Here is a 15,968-nt window from a genome sequence, read left to right on the forward strand (position 1 = left end):
TCAATCCTTGTTTCTGTCTACAACACACCTGTTTAACATGGTCTCCTCAAGCCAGTCGACCCAGACAGCACTGCCTTTCAAATTCCTCTGCTCCATCGCTTTAATGTTTCCAATTAGTCCCCACAGTCCCACGGCTAAACAGCCTCACCAAGCTTTACCAAGGCTCGTGGCAACAAATGCCTTCAGATGTCTATAATCTAGAAAACCTTCGACACTCCTTGGGGTTGTTTGTTCTTCATAGGTTTTCTATGTGGGGTGGATGATACAACAACAATCTCTCTCTGCCCTTAGACACAAATCAGAAACCAAAGCAAACCGGTTAACCTCTCCATTTTTCACACGAACATTATTCATCCAAAAGTCTACATTTTTCTGTCTCATCAGTCGTTTAAACAGTGAAACACAAAGTTAACTGTATAATAGAATATATCTGATTAGGTTATTATGGATCGTGTTGGACTAAACAGATTATATTTGTCCTCCTGTTACCATCTTCAATCAGTTGCGAAAACGTCCAGTTGCATTTGAACTTTGTCAAAGGAACGTTTCAAACAGGATATCCTGCCATCTGCTCCTCCAGTAGACTCATTCCAGGAGTCAGTCACTTGAGACCTGAGTTGACTGCCTGCTTCTTCACACAGAGCCACATCAATGTCTTTTAAAAGTAGCCAAAAAAGAACAACCTTTTCCCAATCAACTTAAAAGTATCTTCAGTTATCTGCAGCGAGTTAAGGGACTTAATGAAAACCGGCCATCAGTGGGGAGGTCCTAAAGAACGTACAACGCTTTCAAGCGGAGTTGAAACCTGCATTAATATCTTTTCATGGAAGAACATTAAAGGAATCCCTCCTTTTGTCTCTTAACATTAACAATGGAGAACCTGTTCCATAGAAGCCTACATTCCCTTGGTTCCTTCCACATTCCTTTTTTAATGCAGATATTACATGTGAGAAAATGAAATAACAATATACTAATCCTGATCAATCTGGTTTCCCTCCCCCTTAAACACCTGACGGTGTTCTGTTCTCAAGAGGAAAAGGAACACACGCTGTCTGACAACCTGACAGCCACACAAAGGCCTCAGAAAGAACTGGGGTGAATGGGGGAAACTGCAGTGGGGTCCCTGGCAAGGCCTGCCAGAATTTGGCACCTGCTGATCACGTGCACATTTGATGACCCCCTCTCCATTCCCCACCCACTATATATATATAATATATATATTTGAATATTGTCAATACGCTGGTCTGGTCTGGTGTGTGTGTGTGTGTGTACACACACAGACCAGACCAGCGGATTGACAATACTCAAAGAAAGTCAATGCCCCGCTGTTCCACGATGATAAATGTGATGGCTTTGTATCTCACCGCAGGTTTCTGCTGGCTCAGGTCAATCGCTATTAAATTACAAAAGTCCACCTCTCAAAAGCCGATTGATAGATGGATACTGCAAACACACAAACCACAAAGAGCCCTCCATTGCTTTCACAAACCCACCAGTTGTGCAGCCTGAAAAAAGGGCTTTTAGGTTGTTGAGAGTTTTTATTTGTGCATTTGCAAATTAATTTGGGCTCTCAGTAACACCATAAACTCTCCAGAGCTTGGACCGAGTGGACATTTCTGAGAGCGACAGAGCGACATAAAAATACCTATACAGAAGAATCTTCTGGTATTTCTACTCTATTTGTTTCTCTAAGCGTTTTATATTTTCAAAGAGCTGGACTAACTGTGTTTGGAAAAGGACCGCGGGCATGTTGGGGGATTGTCGGCCATGCATATAATCGCTTACTTACACTCTGTGAGTTTGCTTTGGATCAGGCAAATTACCATCTGAAAATGAGCTGAAAAACACTCTGGGCGAGAGGCCTGCGTCATCCATGGCAGTTCACTTTCAGTATTTCTTACCGCAGTGAATATACAGGGAAACATGCAGAGATGCACACAAACACATACACTGCTCAGAAACTGTAGTTGCATCATTGCTTTCAATGTACTTAAAATTTAAAGAGAAAAAAATACTCTCTAAATACTATAAAAACAAACCTTACTCTTAATCTTGGCCTCAAAATCTGTCTAGTTATGTGGTAATGCATTATGATGATGTTGAATGTTAAACTTGTCACTGTGAGGGAATATGCGCTTCCAGCATAAAGTGGACTCAAATCACATAATACACTCGCTCTAATTGGGAAGGCCATAAAATAAAGTCTGCGTGACACAATTACTGCAGGCAGGGTCACACAAACACTCTCACACACAAGTTTCATGGACAGGGAGACGTAGGCTTAAATAATTAGCTATAATATGCCACAAGAGTAGGCTCAGAACAATATGTGCACTTGGGTGAGCGGAGGAGACTGCTTTCATCTTTTCCACTGTGTTCGGTCACCCCCGAGAATGGCAAGGCTTGAAAGAAAGCACAGGAATCGCTAAAAAACTGCATCATATGTTTATGAATTTCTATTCAATAAATGCCATGCCGCCTTCATGAAAATATGGGCATTATGGTTTTGCTTAAAATGGGATATCATGGAAGAAATTCCAGCTGTGATACATAAGAGAAATGTTCAAGCAGCAACACCAACATTGGATTGACAAGCACACACCTGTGTGGTCAACACTTAGAAAAAGGACTTTGTCTCAATACCTTTGGTGTTTCAATGTTAATATTCAAATTTAAACGGTTATGATGCCGTTGTTTTCATGTGAAGAAGTGGCTGCTGTTGATTTGGTCTGTAATAGGAAGCAGACCCTCTGTTGCGTCGAGGTTTGGAGCACTTAGCAGCTAGAGCATTGTTTTGGAACAGAGCAATAAAAAAGAACCACCCCTCATCACTGAGCCGAGACAACAGCTTATAAAGAGACGCCTGGATCCAATCGATCCACAATGACAGTTCTCTAATCTATATGCATGTTATTTTACTTACAAATGTAAACTCATTATTTGGTATTAGCTGAAGTGAATTTCTAAGTACAATTTGACGTAACAATGGATATTTTCTGGCGCTTTAGTTGAAATAATTCATAATACATCTAGCAAATAGTATTGCTTGATTCAATATATTCCTTAACCGCAATGTTCTAATTAAATAATTATTATTTTTTATCTTTTTTAAAATATTTTACCTATACTGATGAAGCACTTAAATCAATCCAAAGAGATACAGAAAAACCCCTCTCCTCCTAAAAAGGTTGCCACCTCTTTCCATCTCACCCAAACACTTCACATAGACACATCAACATCTGTAATGAATTCATCAACATCTGTAATGTATACATAGGCGGTACGTGCGAGAGTGATAGAGAGGCCTTAGCGAAAACACGAAACAGGATATTAAAGCTCCGTAGACACTACTAATCTTGACTCTTACACAACTAACTTCTCTCCAGTCAGTCAGATTGCTATTAACCATGCTCCCAAACCCTATCAGCTCTCTGGGACGGATTAAAAGCCTGCAACTCTCTTTCTCTTTCCACTCTGCTTTATTTAATCAGTGGCCTGGTTATCCCTAGAAGGCAAATTACTGTAGCCAGGGATGATGACACTGACCTTGTGACATGGGGGAATTGGATGGGGAAGTGGAGGACCCGACACTTTGGGCGTATGAGCTTGTCCAGGTCTTTGGGCCTGTGGTCGGGGATCATCTTCATGAAGGACGAAATGGAGGACAGGAAAGACTCCATGTTGAAAGAAGAGTTGAACGCCACCACATCTGCCACCAAGCTGGGGGGAAAGGAAAAGAAGGGTACACACACAGTCAGTGACACACACACGCGTACGTACACACACACACAAAGTGACACTACTTCATTTGCAGATTCAGTGTGTGCCACATGGAACAGTTCAGCATAGTCTGCATTTATCAGTACAGTCTTAAATGGCTCCCATTCTCTTTCATTAGAACGAAAGCCATGCATTATAATTCAAATTAGCAAAGCAATCTGGCTTGAATCCAATCAAACATCTCTTAATGATCCATTCCCTTTGAGTAGCGTATTATTTAATGCTGCCATATTTGACTGGGTTAATGACATTAAAGTAGATTGAGTGGGCCTTGCAGAACTGACTTATTGACGCGTTGCCCTATGCAGATCAACAACAATCACTTTTCTTTAGAGTGCCCCTCTCTTTACTGTTCGCCTTCTGATTAATGACAGCCCAGTCGCTCGACAAGAGTGACTTCAATTACCCAGAGAGCATCATGTCGGCCTGCCGTAATTAACCAATCATGTTGCGCCCCAGACATGCTCATTAAGACAAACTATTACCGTATGAATAGTGTGTTGTTTGTTTATTTTAAATACACAAACAAACAGAGCAATTATGCTCGTTGCTCATCGTCTTTGCTTGTTACGACCTCTTGTTCCTACTGTTAACTGTGATAATAACGTGCACTCACTGCACACCAGATAGATTGTGTACTGTATTATACATTGTGTACTGCACACTCAAGGCCGGGCTGGTCTTTACCATGACAGGACCTGGTTGTATCCGTACTGGAAGTCTCTGTCCTGGCTCTTGCGGACTGGATAGACCAGCTGGTTCTCGTGGAAGTAGAGCACCTTCTTCAGTGTGGCCAGGTCAGGACGCAGGGCCACCAGTTCAGACAGGTTCAGCACAGAACTGGCAAACAGGACCCTGAGGACCAGAACACAGCACAGGGGGTTAGGATGGTGAGGGTGAGTTAATCTATCTGCAAATACAGTGCATTCAGAAAGTATTCAGACCCCTTGACTTTTTCCACATTTTGTTACGTTACAACCTTATTCTAAAATGGATTAAATAACAAAAAATCATCATCAATCTACACACAATACCCCATAATGACAAAGCGAAAACTGGTTTTTAGAAATGTTGCAAATGTATAAAAACTGAAATACCTTATTTACATAAGTATTTAGATCCTTTGCTATGAGACTCCAAATTGAGCTCAGGTGCATCCTGTCTGTCCTTCAGATGTTTCTACAACTTGATTGGAGTTCACCTGTGGTAAATTCAATTGATTGGACATGATTTGGACAGGCACACATCTGTCTATATAAGGTCCCACAGTTGACAGTGCATGTCGAGCAAAAACCAAGCCATGAGGTCGAAGGAATTGTCCGTAGCACTCCGAGACAGGATTGTGTCAAGGCTCAGATCTGGGGAAGGGTACCAAAAAATGTTTGCAGCATTGAAGGTCCCCAAGAACACAGTGGCCTCTATCATTCTAATATGAAAGAAGTTTGGAACCACCAATACTCTTCCTAGAGCTGTCCGCCCGGCCAAACTGAGCAATCAGGGGTGAAGGGCCTTGGTCAGGGAGGTGACCAAGACCCGATATTCACTCTGACAGAGCTCCAAAGCGCCTCTGTGGAAATGGGAGAACCTTCTAGAAGGACAACCATCTCTGCAGCACTCCACCATGAGGCCTTTATGGTAGAGTGGCCAGACGGAAGCCACTCTTCAGGAAAATACACGACAGCCTGCTTGGAGTTTGCCAAAGGGCACCTAAAGGACTCTCAGACCATGAGTAACAAGATTCTCCGGTCTGATAAAACCAAGATTGAACTCTTTGGCCTGAATGCCAAGCGGCACCTATGGAGGAAACCTGGCACCATCCCTACGGTGAAGCATGGTGGTGGCAGCATCATGCTGTGGGAATGTTTTCAGCGGCAGGGACTGGGAGACTAGTCAGGATCGAGGGAAAAATGAACAGAGCAAAGTACAGAGAGATCCTTGATTAAAACCTGCTCCAGAGCACTCAGGACCTCACACAGCCAAGAAAACACAGGAGCGGCATCGGGACAAGTCTCTGAATGTCCTTGAGTGGCCCAGCCAGAGTCCGGACTTGATCCCGATCGAACATCTCTGGAGAGACCTGAAAATAGCTGTGCAGCAACGCTCCTCATCCAACCTGACAGAGCTTGAGAGGATCTGCAGAGAAGAATGGGAGAAACTCCCCAAAAACAGGTGTGTCAAGTTTATGGCGTCATACCCAAGAAAACTTGAGGCTGTAATTGCTGCTAAAGGTGCTTCAACAAAGTACTGAGTAAAGGGTCTGAATACTTATGTAAATGTGATTTCGGTTTTTAATTTTTTATTCATTTGCAAAAATGTCTAAAAACTTGTTTTTGCTTTGTCATTTTGAGGTATTGTGTGTAGATTGATGAGGGGGGGAAACTATTTAATCAATTTTAGAATAAGGCTGTAACGTAACAAAATGGGGAAAAAGTCAAGGGGTCTGAATACTTCAGAATGCACTGAACAATTATGTCTAACAAACGCTGGGCCTTACTTCCATATCTTCGTGCTTACTAATGTCTGACTAAAATGAAACCCTGGGAGGTGAGGGATAGCTCTCTTTTTAGCCGAGCCATATCAGACTTGAATGTCCCCACTGCTTCCAATGCCAACCACTAAAATGCCTTTCATCCATCAAAGGGATAAATCCTGCTAAATACGACCCATTTATTGTAACCAGCAGGTAAAATAGTAACATCACCCAAATCGAATAATTTCCCAAGCAGGATAATCCACCCAGCCCTGCCCAGCTCTGCTGCAGCCTCTCAGACAATGCAGCATTTCCATGTCTCTAAAAGCATATCTCTCTCTCCGTCTCCCTCTGCGGCATCTCTGTATCTGTTGCGTGCTCAGTGATGAGGCTTTGAAGCTCCATCATCTCCCTATGTGACCCCATCCTCCACTTCAAGCCTTGGCCCATCCCTTCATCAGTCAGTCAGTCCCCTTAACCCATGAGCGAGGAATCTTTGATGTGGTTGAGTCCACGAGCCATCGCTAAGATCACGTCTCCGTGTGCCTCTCAGACATGGGATTAGCCCAATTTCCTAGCCTGTTTGGGCCTTCGATCAAAACTAAAAGAGGCCTACAGGACTGCATGTTACAGAAATCACCCTCACCCCCTAAACTCTGTCGGTAATGCGGGGCTCTGACTCAAACCAGATGAGAGTTCTCTATTTTTACCTTTTTCATGCCAAGAATATTCCACAGGGACATCCTGTGTAGTTAAGAATTAGACGCACTGAAACTGCAGGACTAAAGTATTCCTTTAGTGGGAGATGGATTTAAAAAAAATGATATTTACCTTTTTCATATAAATAAGTAGAACATTTTGATTTGTTATGTGCTGAATTACCACTTGTCATCCCATAGAGGGAACAACAAATATCCCATTCTGCAAAATCCAAAACGGCAACAAACAGCAGAACTGAGAAAGGGGGTTATGCTTAGTTACTTACTGTATGAGCTATTACTTAGCCACATGACATTCCATAATGTACCTAGCCACCAGAAGTGGGACCAAGACACGATTATTCAAGTCTCAAGTCACAAGATCCAAGTCAAGTCCCAAATAGAACTGTTAAGTCTTGAGTCAAGTCCAAGTCGTGCATTCAAAGAGCAAGTCAAGTCGCAGGTTTTTTCAAGTCAAGTAAAAAATAAAATAATAATAAAGGCAATGAGTTGTTCAAATACAAATCTTAGTTTATTTATTGAGATTACCAGAGAACAAGTTATTTTGTCTACAATGCATTTTGATTAGGCCTACGTAATAATTGATTTGAACAACAAATTCCAAATGGGAGCTTCATAAGTAAATGATCCATTTCAGGCAATTTTGACTTACCAAAAGACCAGTAGGTCTATGCTAGTAATTGTTGCTTGAGGCCCCATTGCTGGTGATCTTGCAAAGTTAACCGTTCATATTATTGACCAATGGTGTAAAGTACTTAAGTAAAAATACTTTAAAGTACTACTTCAGTAGTTTTTGGGGTATCTGTATTTTACTATTTATATTTTTGACAACTTTTACTGCACTACATTTCTAAAGAAAATCATGTACTTTTTACTTCATACATTTCCCCTGACACACAAAAGTACTCGTTACATTTTGAATGCTTAACAGGACAGGAAAATGGTCCAATTCACACACTTATCAAGAGAACATCCCTGGTTATCCACTGCCTCTGATCTGGTTATCCACTGCCTCTGATCTCACTAAACACAAATGCTTTGTTCGTAAATTATGTGTTGGAGTGTGCCCCTGTCTATCCATACATTTATTTTAAAAAATAAAATAATATGCTGTCTGATTTTGTTAATATAAGATATTTAAAATAATGTATACTTTTAGTTTTGATACTTAAGTATATTTTAGCAATTACATTTCCTTTTGATACATAAGTATATTTAAAACCAAATACTTGTAGACTATTACTCAAGTAGTATTTTACTGAGAGTCATTTTCTATTAAGGTATCTTTCCTTTTACTCAAGTATGACAATTGGGTACTTTTTCTGTTATTGACCAAACTAATTTGGAGCTGCATATTAATTTATGGCAATCCTACAATCACGCTACAATTTGAAGTTTGCGATGCACGGCAAATCAGCAATCTGTTCGCTAGTTCAGTGGTTTTCAAAGTTCTTGACCCGCGACCCCCAAAAATGAGTGGTTCAAACTTAAAGTTTGCAACCTCGCACACACACATGCCCACACGGCGAACACGTGCGCAAATGTAGCCTGTCATTACAGCCATAAACGGTGATCAATCAATCAAGTTTATTTTATATAGCCCTTCGTACATCAGCTAATATCTCGAAGTGCTGTACAGAAACCCAGCCTAAAACCCCAAACAGCAAGCAATGCAGGTGTAGAAGCACGGTGGCTAGGAAAAACTCCCTAGAAAGGCCAAAACCTAGGAAGAAACCTAGAGAGGAACCAGGCTATGAGGGGTGGCCAGTCCTCTTCTGGCTGTGCCGGGTGGAGATTATAACAGAACATGGCCAAGATGTTGCATTTTCAAAGTGCAAGATACAGAAATAAACTGTGTTTTACATCTGCATTTTGAGCTGAGTCATTCATGATAGCAATCAATATCAATTAGGTATAACGTTATCAAGTCATACTGTCACTTTTTGGAGTCAATAGCAAGCAGGATCATACGGCCTCCCAGCATGCAGCGGGGGTTGAATGATCGGAATAGAAAGCATGATCTGTCTGTAGCCTTTTTCTTCCTAACAAATATCATAATTAATTCGCCAGAATATGTTACATTTTCATCGCATAAATATTGAAGGTAGTGCGATGTTACAGCTAGCTATCTTTAGGTCATAGCCAGTACCACCACTGAGGTAAAGAATTAAAACCCACCCAAACTAGGACTATTTTAAATATGAACATGATCTATGACATCCCCAAGTAGCCCATTGTTGAGGCAAAGATGCGTCAGTAGAAGATTGCTAATTAGCACTTTACATGGATAACATTAAATGTACAGTTGAAGTCGGAAGTTTACATACACCTTAGCCAAATACATTTAAACTCAGTTTTTCACAATTCCTGACATTTAATCCTAGTAAAAATTCACTGTCTTAGGTCAGTTAGGATCACCACTTTATTTTAAGAATGTGAAATGTCAGAATAATAGTAGAGAGTGATTTATTTCCACTTTTATTTATTTCATCACATTCCCAGTGGGTCAGAAGATTACATACACTCAATTAGTATTTGGTAGCATTGCCTTTAAATTGTTGAACTTGGGTCAAACGTTTCGGGTAGCCTTCCACAAGCTTCCCACAATAAGTTGGGTGAATTTTGGCCTATTCCTCCTGACAGAGCTGGTGTAACGGAGTCAGGTTTATAGGCCTCCTTGCTCGCACACACTTTTTCAGTTCTGCCCACACATTTTCTATGGGATTAAGGTCAGGGCTTTGTGATGGCCACTCCAATACCTTGATTTTGTTGTCATTAAGCCATTTTTCCACAACTTTGGAAGTATGCTTAGGTTCATTGTCCATTTGGAAGACCCATTTGAGAACAAGCTTTAACTTCCTGACTGATGTCTTGAGATGTTGCTTCAATATATCCACATAATTTTCCATCCTCATGCTACCATCTATTTTGTGAAGTGCACCGGTCCCTCCTGCAGCAAAACACCAACATGATGCTGCCACCCCTGTGCTTCACAGTTGGGATGGTGTTCTTCGGCTTGCAAGCATCCCCCTTTTTCCTCCAAACATAACGATGGTCATTATGGCCAAACAGTTCTACTTTTGTTTCATCAGACCAGAGGACATTTCTCCAAAAAGTACGATCTCTGTCCCCATGTGCAGTTGCAAACCGTAGTCTGGCTTTTTTATGGTGGTTTTGGAGCAGTGGCTTCTTCCTTGCTGAGCGGCCTTTCAGGTTATGTCGATATTGGACTTGTTTTACTGTGGATATAAATACTTTTGTACCTGTTTCCTCCAGCATCTTCACAAGGTCATTTGCTGTTGTTCTGGGATTGATTTGCACTTTTCGCACCAAAGTACGTGCATCTCTAGGAGACAGAACACGTCTCCTTCCTGAGCGGTATGACGGCTGTGTAGTCCCATGGTGTATAGACTTGCGTATTATTGTTTGTACAGATGAACGTGGTACCTTCAGGCATTTGGAAATTGCTCCCAAGGATGAACCAGACTTGTGGAAGTCTCCAATTATTTTTCTGAGGTCTTGGCTGATTTCTTTTGATTTTCCCATGATGTCAAGCAAAGAGGCACTGAGTTTGAAGGTAGGCCTTGAAATACATCCACAGGTACACCTCCAATTCACTCAAATGATGTCAATTAGCCTATCAGAAGCTTCTAAAGCCATGACAATTTTCTGGAATTTTCCAAGCTGTTTAAAGGCACAGTCAACTTAGTGTATGTAAACTTCTGACCCACTGGAATTGTGATACAGCGAATTATAAGTGAAATTATCTTTCTGTAAACAATTGTTGGAAAAATGACTTGTGTAATGCACAAAGCAGATGTCCTAACCGACCTAACAATAAATTTGTGAAGTGGTTGAAAAACAAGTTTTAATGACTCCAACATAAGTGTATGTAAACTTACGACTTCAACTGTAGGTAGGCTACTTTGTTTTTGCCAGGAAAAACCGGAAAAAAATAAACAAGCGCTTTCTGGTCACTATCTGGATATGTGCAGCCGCCTTTGCACGCCGATGACTGATCATTGGTCAACACTCAAGACCCACAAACATTTCTTTCTGAAGCACAAATTTGATGTTTTTGAAACAATAATTTGATGCAATGCCGTAACCCAATGTTAGTGACCAGATCGAATAAGCAACGGTATAAATATCAAATACAAATGGCAGGATATAATATTATGTACCCTATTAAAATATGTATGAAAAAACTAATATTTTCACCATTAAATTTCCCACTTGCACCACCCAAAACCTTCCCATTGTGCTAGCTCACCCGATCTGTGTTGATTGACAGTTTGCTGGTCCAATCAGAGGACTGAGTGTGTTTCACCAGACAATCATTTTTTTTGCAACTGCAATACTGTCTCTGGCTACGTGGAGAACAATCCAAGGAGACTCTGTCCGCAAAATTTGTGACACAACGTTACAAAACCTGGCCAGATGATTTCAAGTCATCAGTCTCCAATCAAAGTCGAGTTTTGAAGCTCCAAGTCAAATCTGAAGTTATTGTACTTTCTATCAAGTTGAGTCTCAAGTCATGACATTTGTAACAACAGTCAGACTCGAGTGCACACCTCTGCTAGCCACTATCGATTTGACTACCTGTCTTCATTTTGACTGATGACCTTTTTGAAGTTGGAATTCTACTCTATAGGTGACATGGCTCGCCCACTGTGTTCTCCAGTAACGACTGTTACTGCGGTGTTGCAGAGATGACAGAGAGGGATCAAAACCAGACAAGTACACATCAATCTGAGCGTTAGCCCTGTGTGTGGGTGAGCTGCAGCATCATGCATCGCTTCACCAAGCGTATAGTAAATCGCCCTATATTTGCCAATCATCTGTGAAGTACTCACCAAGTCCTGAATCAAACCCGTTTCTGCAAAGCAGAATTTATAATCAAATAAAATGATGAATAATAATCATAGTGCACCCTCTGGTTTAATGACAGGATAGTATCTAATTGATCTGTGTTTCCCTAATAAAATGTACAAAGTAATTCCAAAGCAAAAAGAAAAGATAGCTAAGTACTTTTACACATTGGGTTATTCCCCTAAAAGTAATGTGCAAAATAAAACGGAAAACATATTGACACCGAAAAATAGAGAGTGAAAGGTTGGGGACATTTCAAGCAGCTGTGTCTCATTACATATGATCTAAATCCACTCTGTGGAAGTCAATGACCTAATGGAATCCCAATCTCTGAAGTCCACTAGTGAGTGATACAAGGGTACCTGAAAAATGGCTGACAACCACATGGCCCACTTTCCATCTCACTGTGCCAAAACAGAGGAATTGGATTTCCCCTTTACAGAGCTCACAAACAACATGTTGGAAAGACCAACAAAAAAAGCAGTGTACAGTACCAGTCAAAAGTTTGGACACACCTACTCTTTCAAGTTTTTCTTTATTTTTACTATTTTCTACATTGTAGAATAATAGTGAAGACATCAAAACTATGAAATAACACATATGGAATCATGTAGTAACCAAAAAAAAGTGTTAAATCAAATTTATTTTAGATTCTAAATTATCCACCCTTTGCACACTCTTGGCATTCTCTCAACCAGCTTCACCTGGAATGCTTTTCCAACAGTCTTGAAGGAGTTCTCACATATGCTGAGCACTTGTTGGCTGCTTTTCCTTCACTCTCCGGTCCAACTCAACTCAAACCATCTCAATGAGTAGGTGTGTCCAAACGTTTGACTGGTACTGTATATTTCACAATAACAATGATCTAGCAATCTTAATCAGCACTGTATCAATTCCAACAGTCATGTTTCTATGTATACCGGTATGAGGGGCTAGCCGGGATAGCCTGCATGAAGTACAGGGCTGCTGTCCTGGCCCTCCAGTGCCATTTCTTAGCCGGCAGTGTGTAGGACACGCAGTCGTCCACATTCTCTCTAAGCAGGTCTATCAGCTGTTTGTGGGAGCCACCGTAGAACGCCTCTACCAGTAGCACACTCATGGATGGGCTATTCTGAATCTGAGGAGAGAAAAATGGATGATAATAACCAAGGACAAGATAACTGCAGTAAGAATAGGGAAATGAGGGGGAAATCATTGCTTTCAGAGATTGACAATGAAGGCCTCCTTGGCAGGGAAAGAGGAAGAGACCAGTTGGATTTTGGGAAGTGTAGTCTATTCATTTCCTGTGGGACAAAAGAAATCTGACCAGTTGTATCAGTTATGGTAAACTGACCTGACCACATACAAATAGTTTTTTTGTAAAATAGTCATTACAAACTATCTGGTAGTGTAAATTAATGGCAAAAGCAAGGAAGAATATGAGTGATGATGATGGAAAGAAATTGCAGCCTAAAATGCTGAGGATACATTGATATAATATAACTGTGTTCCCGTGCAATTTCTTTTCCAACAAATTTCCTCCCCATTATTTCCAGTTTATTACAGTAAATGTTATGTCCTCCATCTCATTCTTCCATTAAGCTGCCCACAATGGGTAGTAAGTTATTTGCCACACTCATCATTCGCCCACAGACTTTCCAATCAGTCAATATCTTGGTCCCTCTCTCGTTCTTAAATGCAAGTCATATCTTAAGCAGAAAACTTGCTATGTAATTTTTTTGGACACCATAAAACCTTAAAAAATGTTAAAGACGGTACATATCGAGTTGAGTAGGAAGTAAATGCTTTAGAAATGCAAACAGAAGTTTAGACCAATGACAAAAATACATCTTCCTGAAAGCACAATTGTGACCCATTGTAACAAAACGCTTAATGGAAAACCAATATATACTGGCAGCATTAAATTTGTAAACAAAATCTAAATGTTTAGATGACATATTGACATCTCTGACCTGGTGTGTGACTCTTGCCAAGCACAGAGCATTATTCAAGCTTTCACAGAATTTGAAACAATTATGTGGATAGCCAATGGACCATTACTGTATGGCATAACAGCTAACAGAAGACAAACATCTCATCTGGAATAGAACACGAAACAACACATTTTCAACCACATCTCCGGGGGGATTTCCAATCTTACCGCCATGCATTGCATAATGGACCCATTGACGATCAAATCTCTCCTCATCTATACCTTTCGCCCACCTTTTCAGAGTATTCAGGTTATTGACCCCATTCCACCTCAATGGCAGACATGAACTGAAGGGGTTAATGTCACCATTCTCTCCCCCACACACTGATGTGACAGGGAATCCCCAACGCACCAAACCACTCAGGAATTAATAACACGGTAATGACACTGTGAATGTTGACAAGTCATTTCACGACCTGACTTGTCTGACTGGAGACTCTCAGATAGGCTTTGTCATTAAACCGAAACACCATTTCAGCCTGGAAACAAAACAACATGACAAAAAGTGAATATTGGAACATAATAAGAAGGTACAAATTGGAAGGTCATTTTTTCCGCCCTTACATTTAGAATTTAGCTTTACATCCTCAACGTCACTGACAACATTTCCAGAGTATAGGGCAACTATAGCACATATTCATTCTCTTCTAAATCTAAGTGGAAAATCACCACCACAGCTTTATAAATCCTGTGTGTATCCCGGAAAAACACACTGAAGTGCATAACACTCCCCTCACCACACACACATCACCCTGAGGTGCAAAGGGATTTCATGCAGAAATACAGGATTTACATAGGCCTAGATAGCAAGGGTGGGGTGAGGCAGCCAGCATTTCCATATAAAAATGTCACTGTGAGGACCAATCGTGACCATTAAAGTCATCACCAGAAGCCCTACCCCCATCGTGCCCTTGGGGGTAGCAGGCACAGGGTTGGATGGGATTGCAGGGACCGGCGGCAAACACAGATCGCTGGAGCGTGCGTGCCAGATTCCGACACCTCCCTTTTGGTCCCTTCGGCCATGCAGGGTTTAAGCATGCATTCTGTCTGTGTGTGTGTGTGGGAATCATCTTAGATGGTGGCTGACAGGGAGGAGGATAGCTCTGATTCCTTTTCTTGGAGGATTTATTTATCCTAAACATGGGATCAGATGAGAGATCCCCCTCAGATACTGTAGCAGCTGAGAAAATGGCAGATTGAGGCTAAGGGTAACCAAAGTTATTGAGCACTGTCCGGAAGGTAGTTAGGGTTGAGGGCCCACTTGACCAACCAGCTAGGTGGCAAATGTAGTAAATACTAACACATATAAGATAAAGGCAACATAACACATTTATTATACATCAAAATAAATAAAAATACTAGACATAAAAATTTACTGTAGTCTGACATCTGGGAAAATAGTTTCGCCTCTGTGATTTTATGTTCCTTTAATCTGAATAAAATTCCTGGCACCAAATGTACTCGAGAGCAAATGTTTTATGATTGAAATGTTTTGAAAGATGACATACTTGAAAGACTACATTCCTAGTGTATTGAATTGTTTATCTGTGGGCTATAACTGAGTTATAGGTCATAGAAGCATTTCCTATTTTCCACCATTGGTGTAAATGGCAATAATATTCACAGATATTTCTAAAAACTATGATTACATTAGGATCAGTGCTCAACCAGCAAAACAGAGGGTAATATTGTGTCCTAAAAACCTTTTCATTCAGTGTTCTCATGACAGGCCTTTCAGTTTGACAATGCAAATTTAAGCAGCTTCGCACATCGAGCAAGGAACGTGTAATGCTATTCATAACTCCTTTGATCTCATATTAGAAAAGGGGAGGAAGCTCCCATTTTCCACAGATTAAGGTTTCAAAGCGGTGAAATGAGTGAGAAGTGACTTTCCTTCTTTTAATTGAGGAAGTAGTGCCCTTGTACTTCACAAGCGCAGGCTTTACGTAAAAGCTAATCATTTAAGGATCCACTGAAAGGGACTACAGCTATAATTATAGGCACATGGACATGTGCTAATCTCTCTGTGCTGCCTTGGATGGGGAGAAGGAGAAGGCACAGTGATACGCACAATAGCCAGGAAAATGAAAAGACAGGCAGGCAGCACAGCAGTCCAATGTAGAACTTTAGACTTCATATGACAAACTAAAATGAA

At 40.9% G+C, this 15,968-nt stretch overlaps 1 protein-coding gene across 3 annotated transcripts in view; it reads right to left on the reverse strand.

The window, feature by feature from the left end:
* The window catches only part of gtdc1 (glycosyltransferase-like domain containing 1), a 54,526-nt gene that overhangs the window by 37,313 nt on the left and 1,245 nt on the right, over positions 1 to 15,968 (reverse strand). For 2 of the 3 annotated variants that reach the window (XM_039006848.1, XM_039006847.1), the window contains exons 2-4: positions 12,762 to 12,958; positions 4,468 to 4,635; positions 3,547 to 3,720 (exon numbers count right to left, since the gene is read on the reverse strand). In XM_039006848.1, the coding sequence (XP_038862776.1) occupies positions 3,547 to 3,720; positions 4,468 to 4,635; positions 12,762 to 12,958 (539 nt within the window). The remainder of the gene's footprint in view (positions 1 to 3,546; positions 3,721 to 4,467; positions 4,636 to 12,761; positions 12,959 to 15,968) is intronic. The other variant, XM_039006849.1, reaches the window with a different exon arrangement.

This window comes from Salvelinus namaycush, chromosome 13 (assembly GCF_016432855.1).
Source record: "Salvelinus namaycush isolate Seneca chromosome 13, SaNama_1.0, whole genome shotgun sequence".
NCBI lineage: Eukaryota > Metazoa > Chordata > Actinopteri > Salmoniformes > Salmonidae > Salvelinus > Salvelinus namaycush.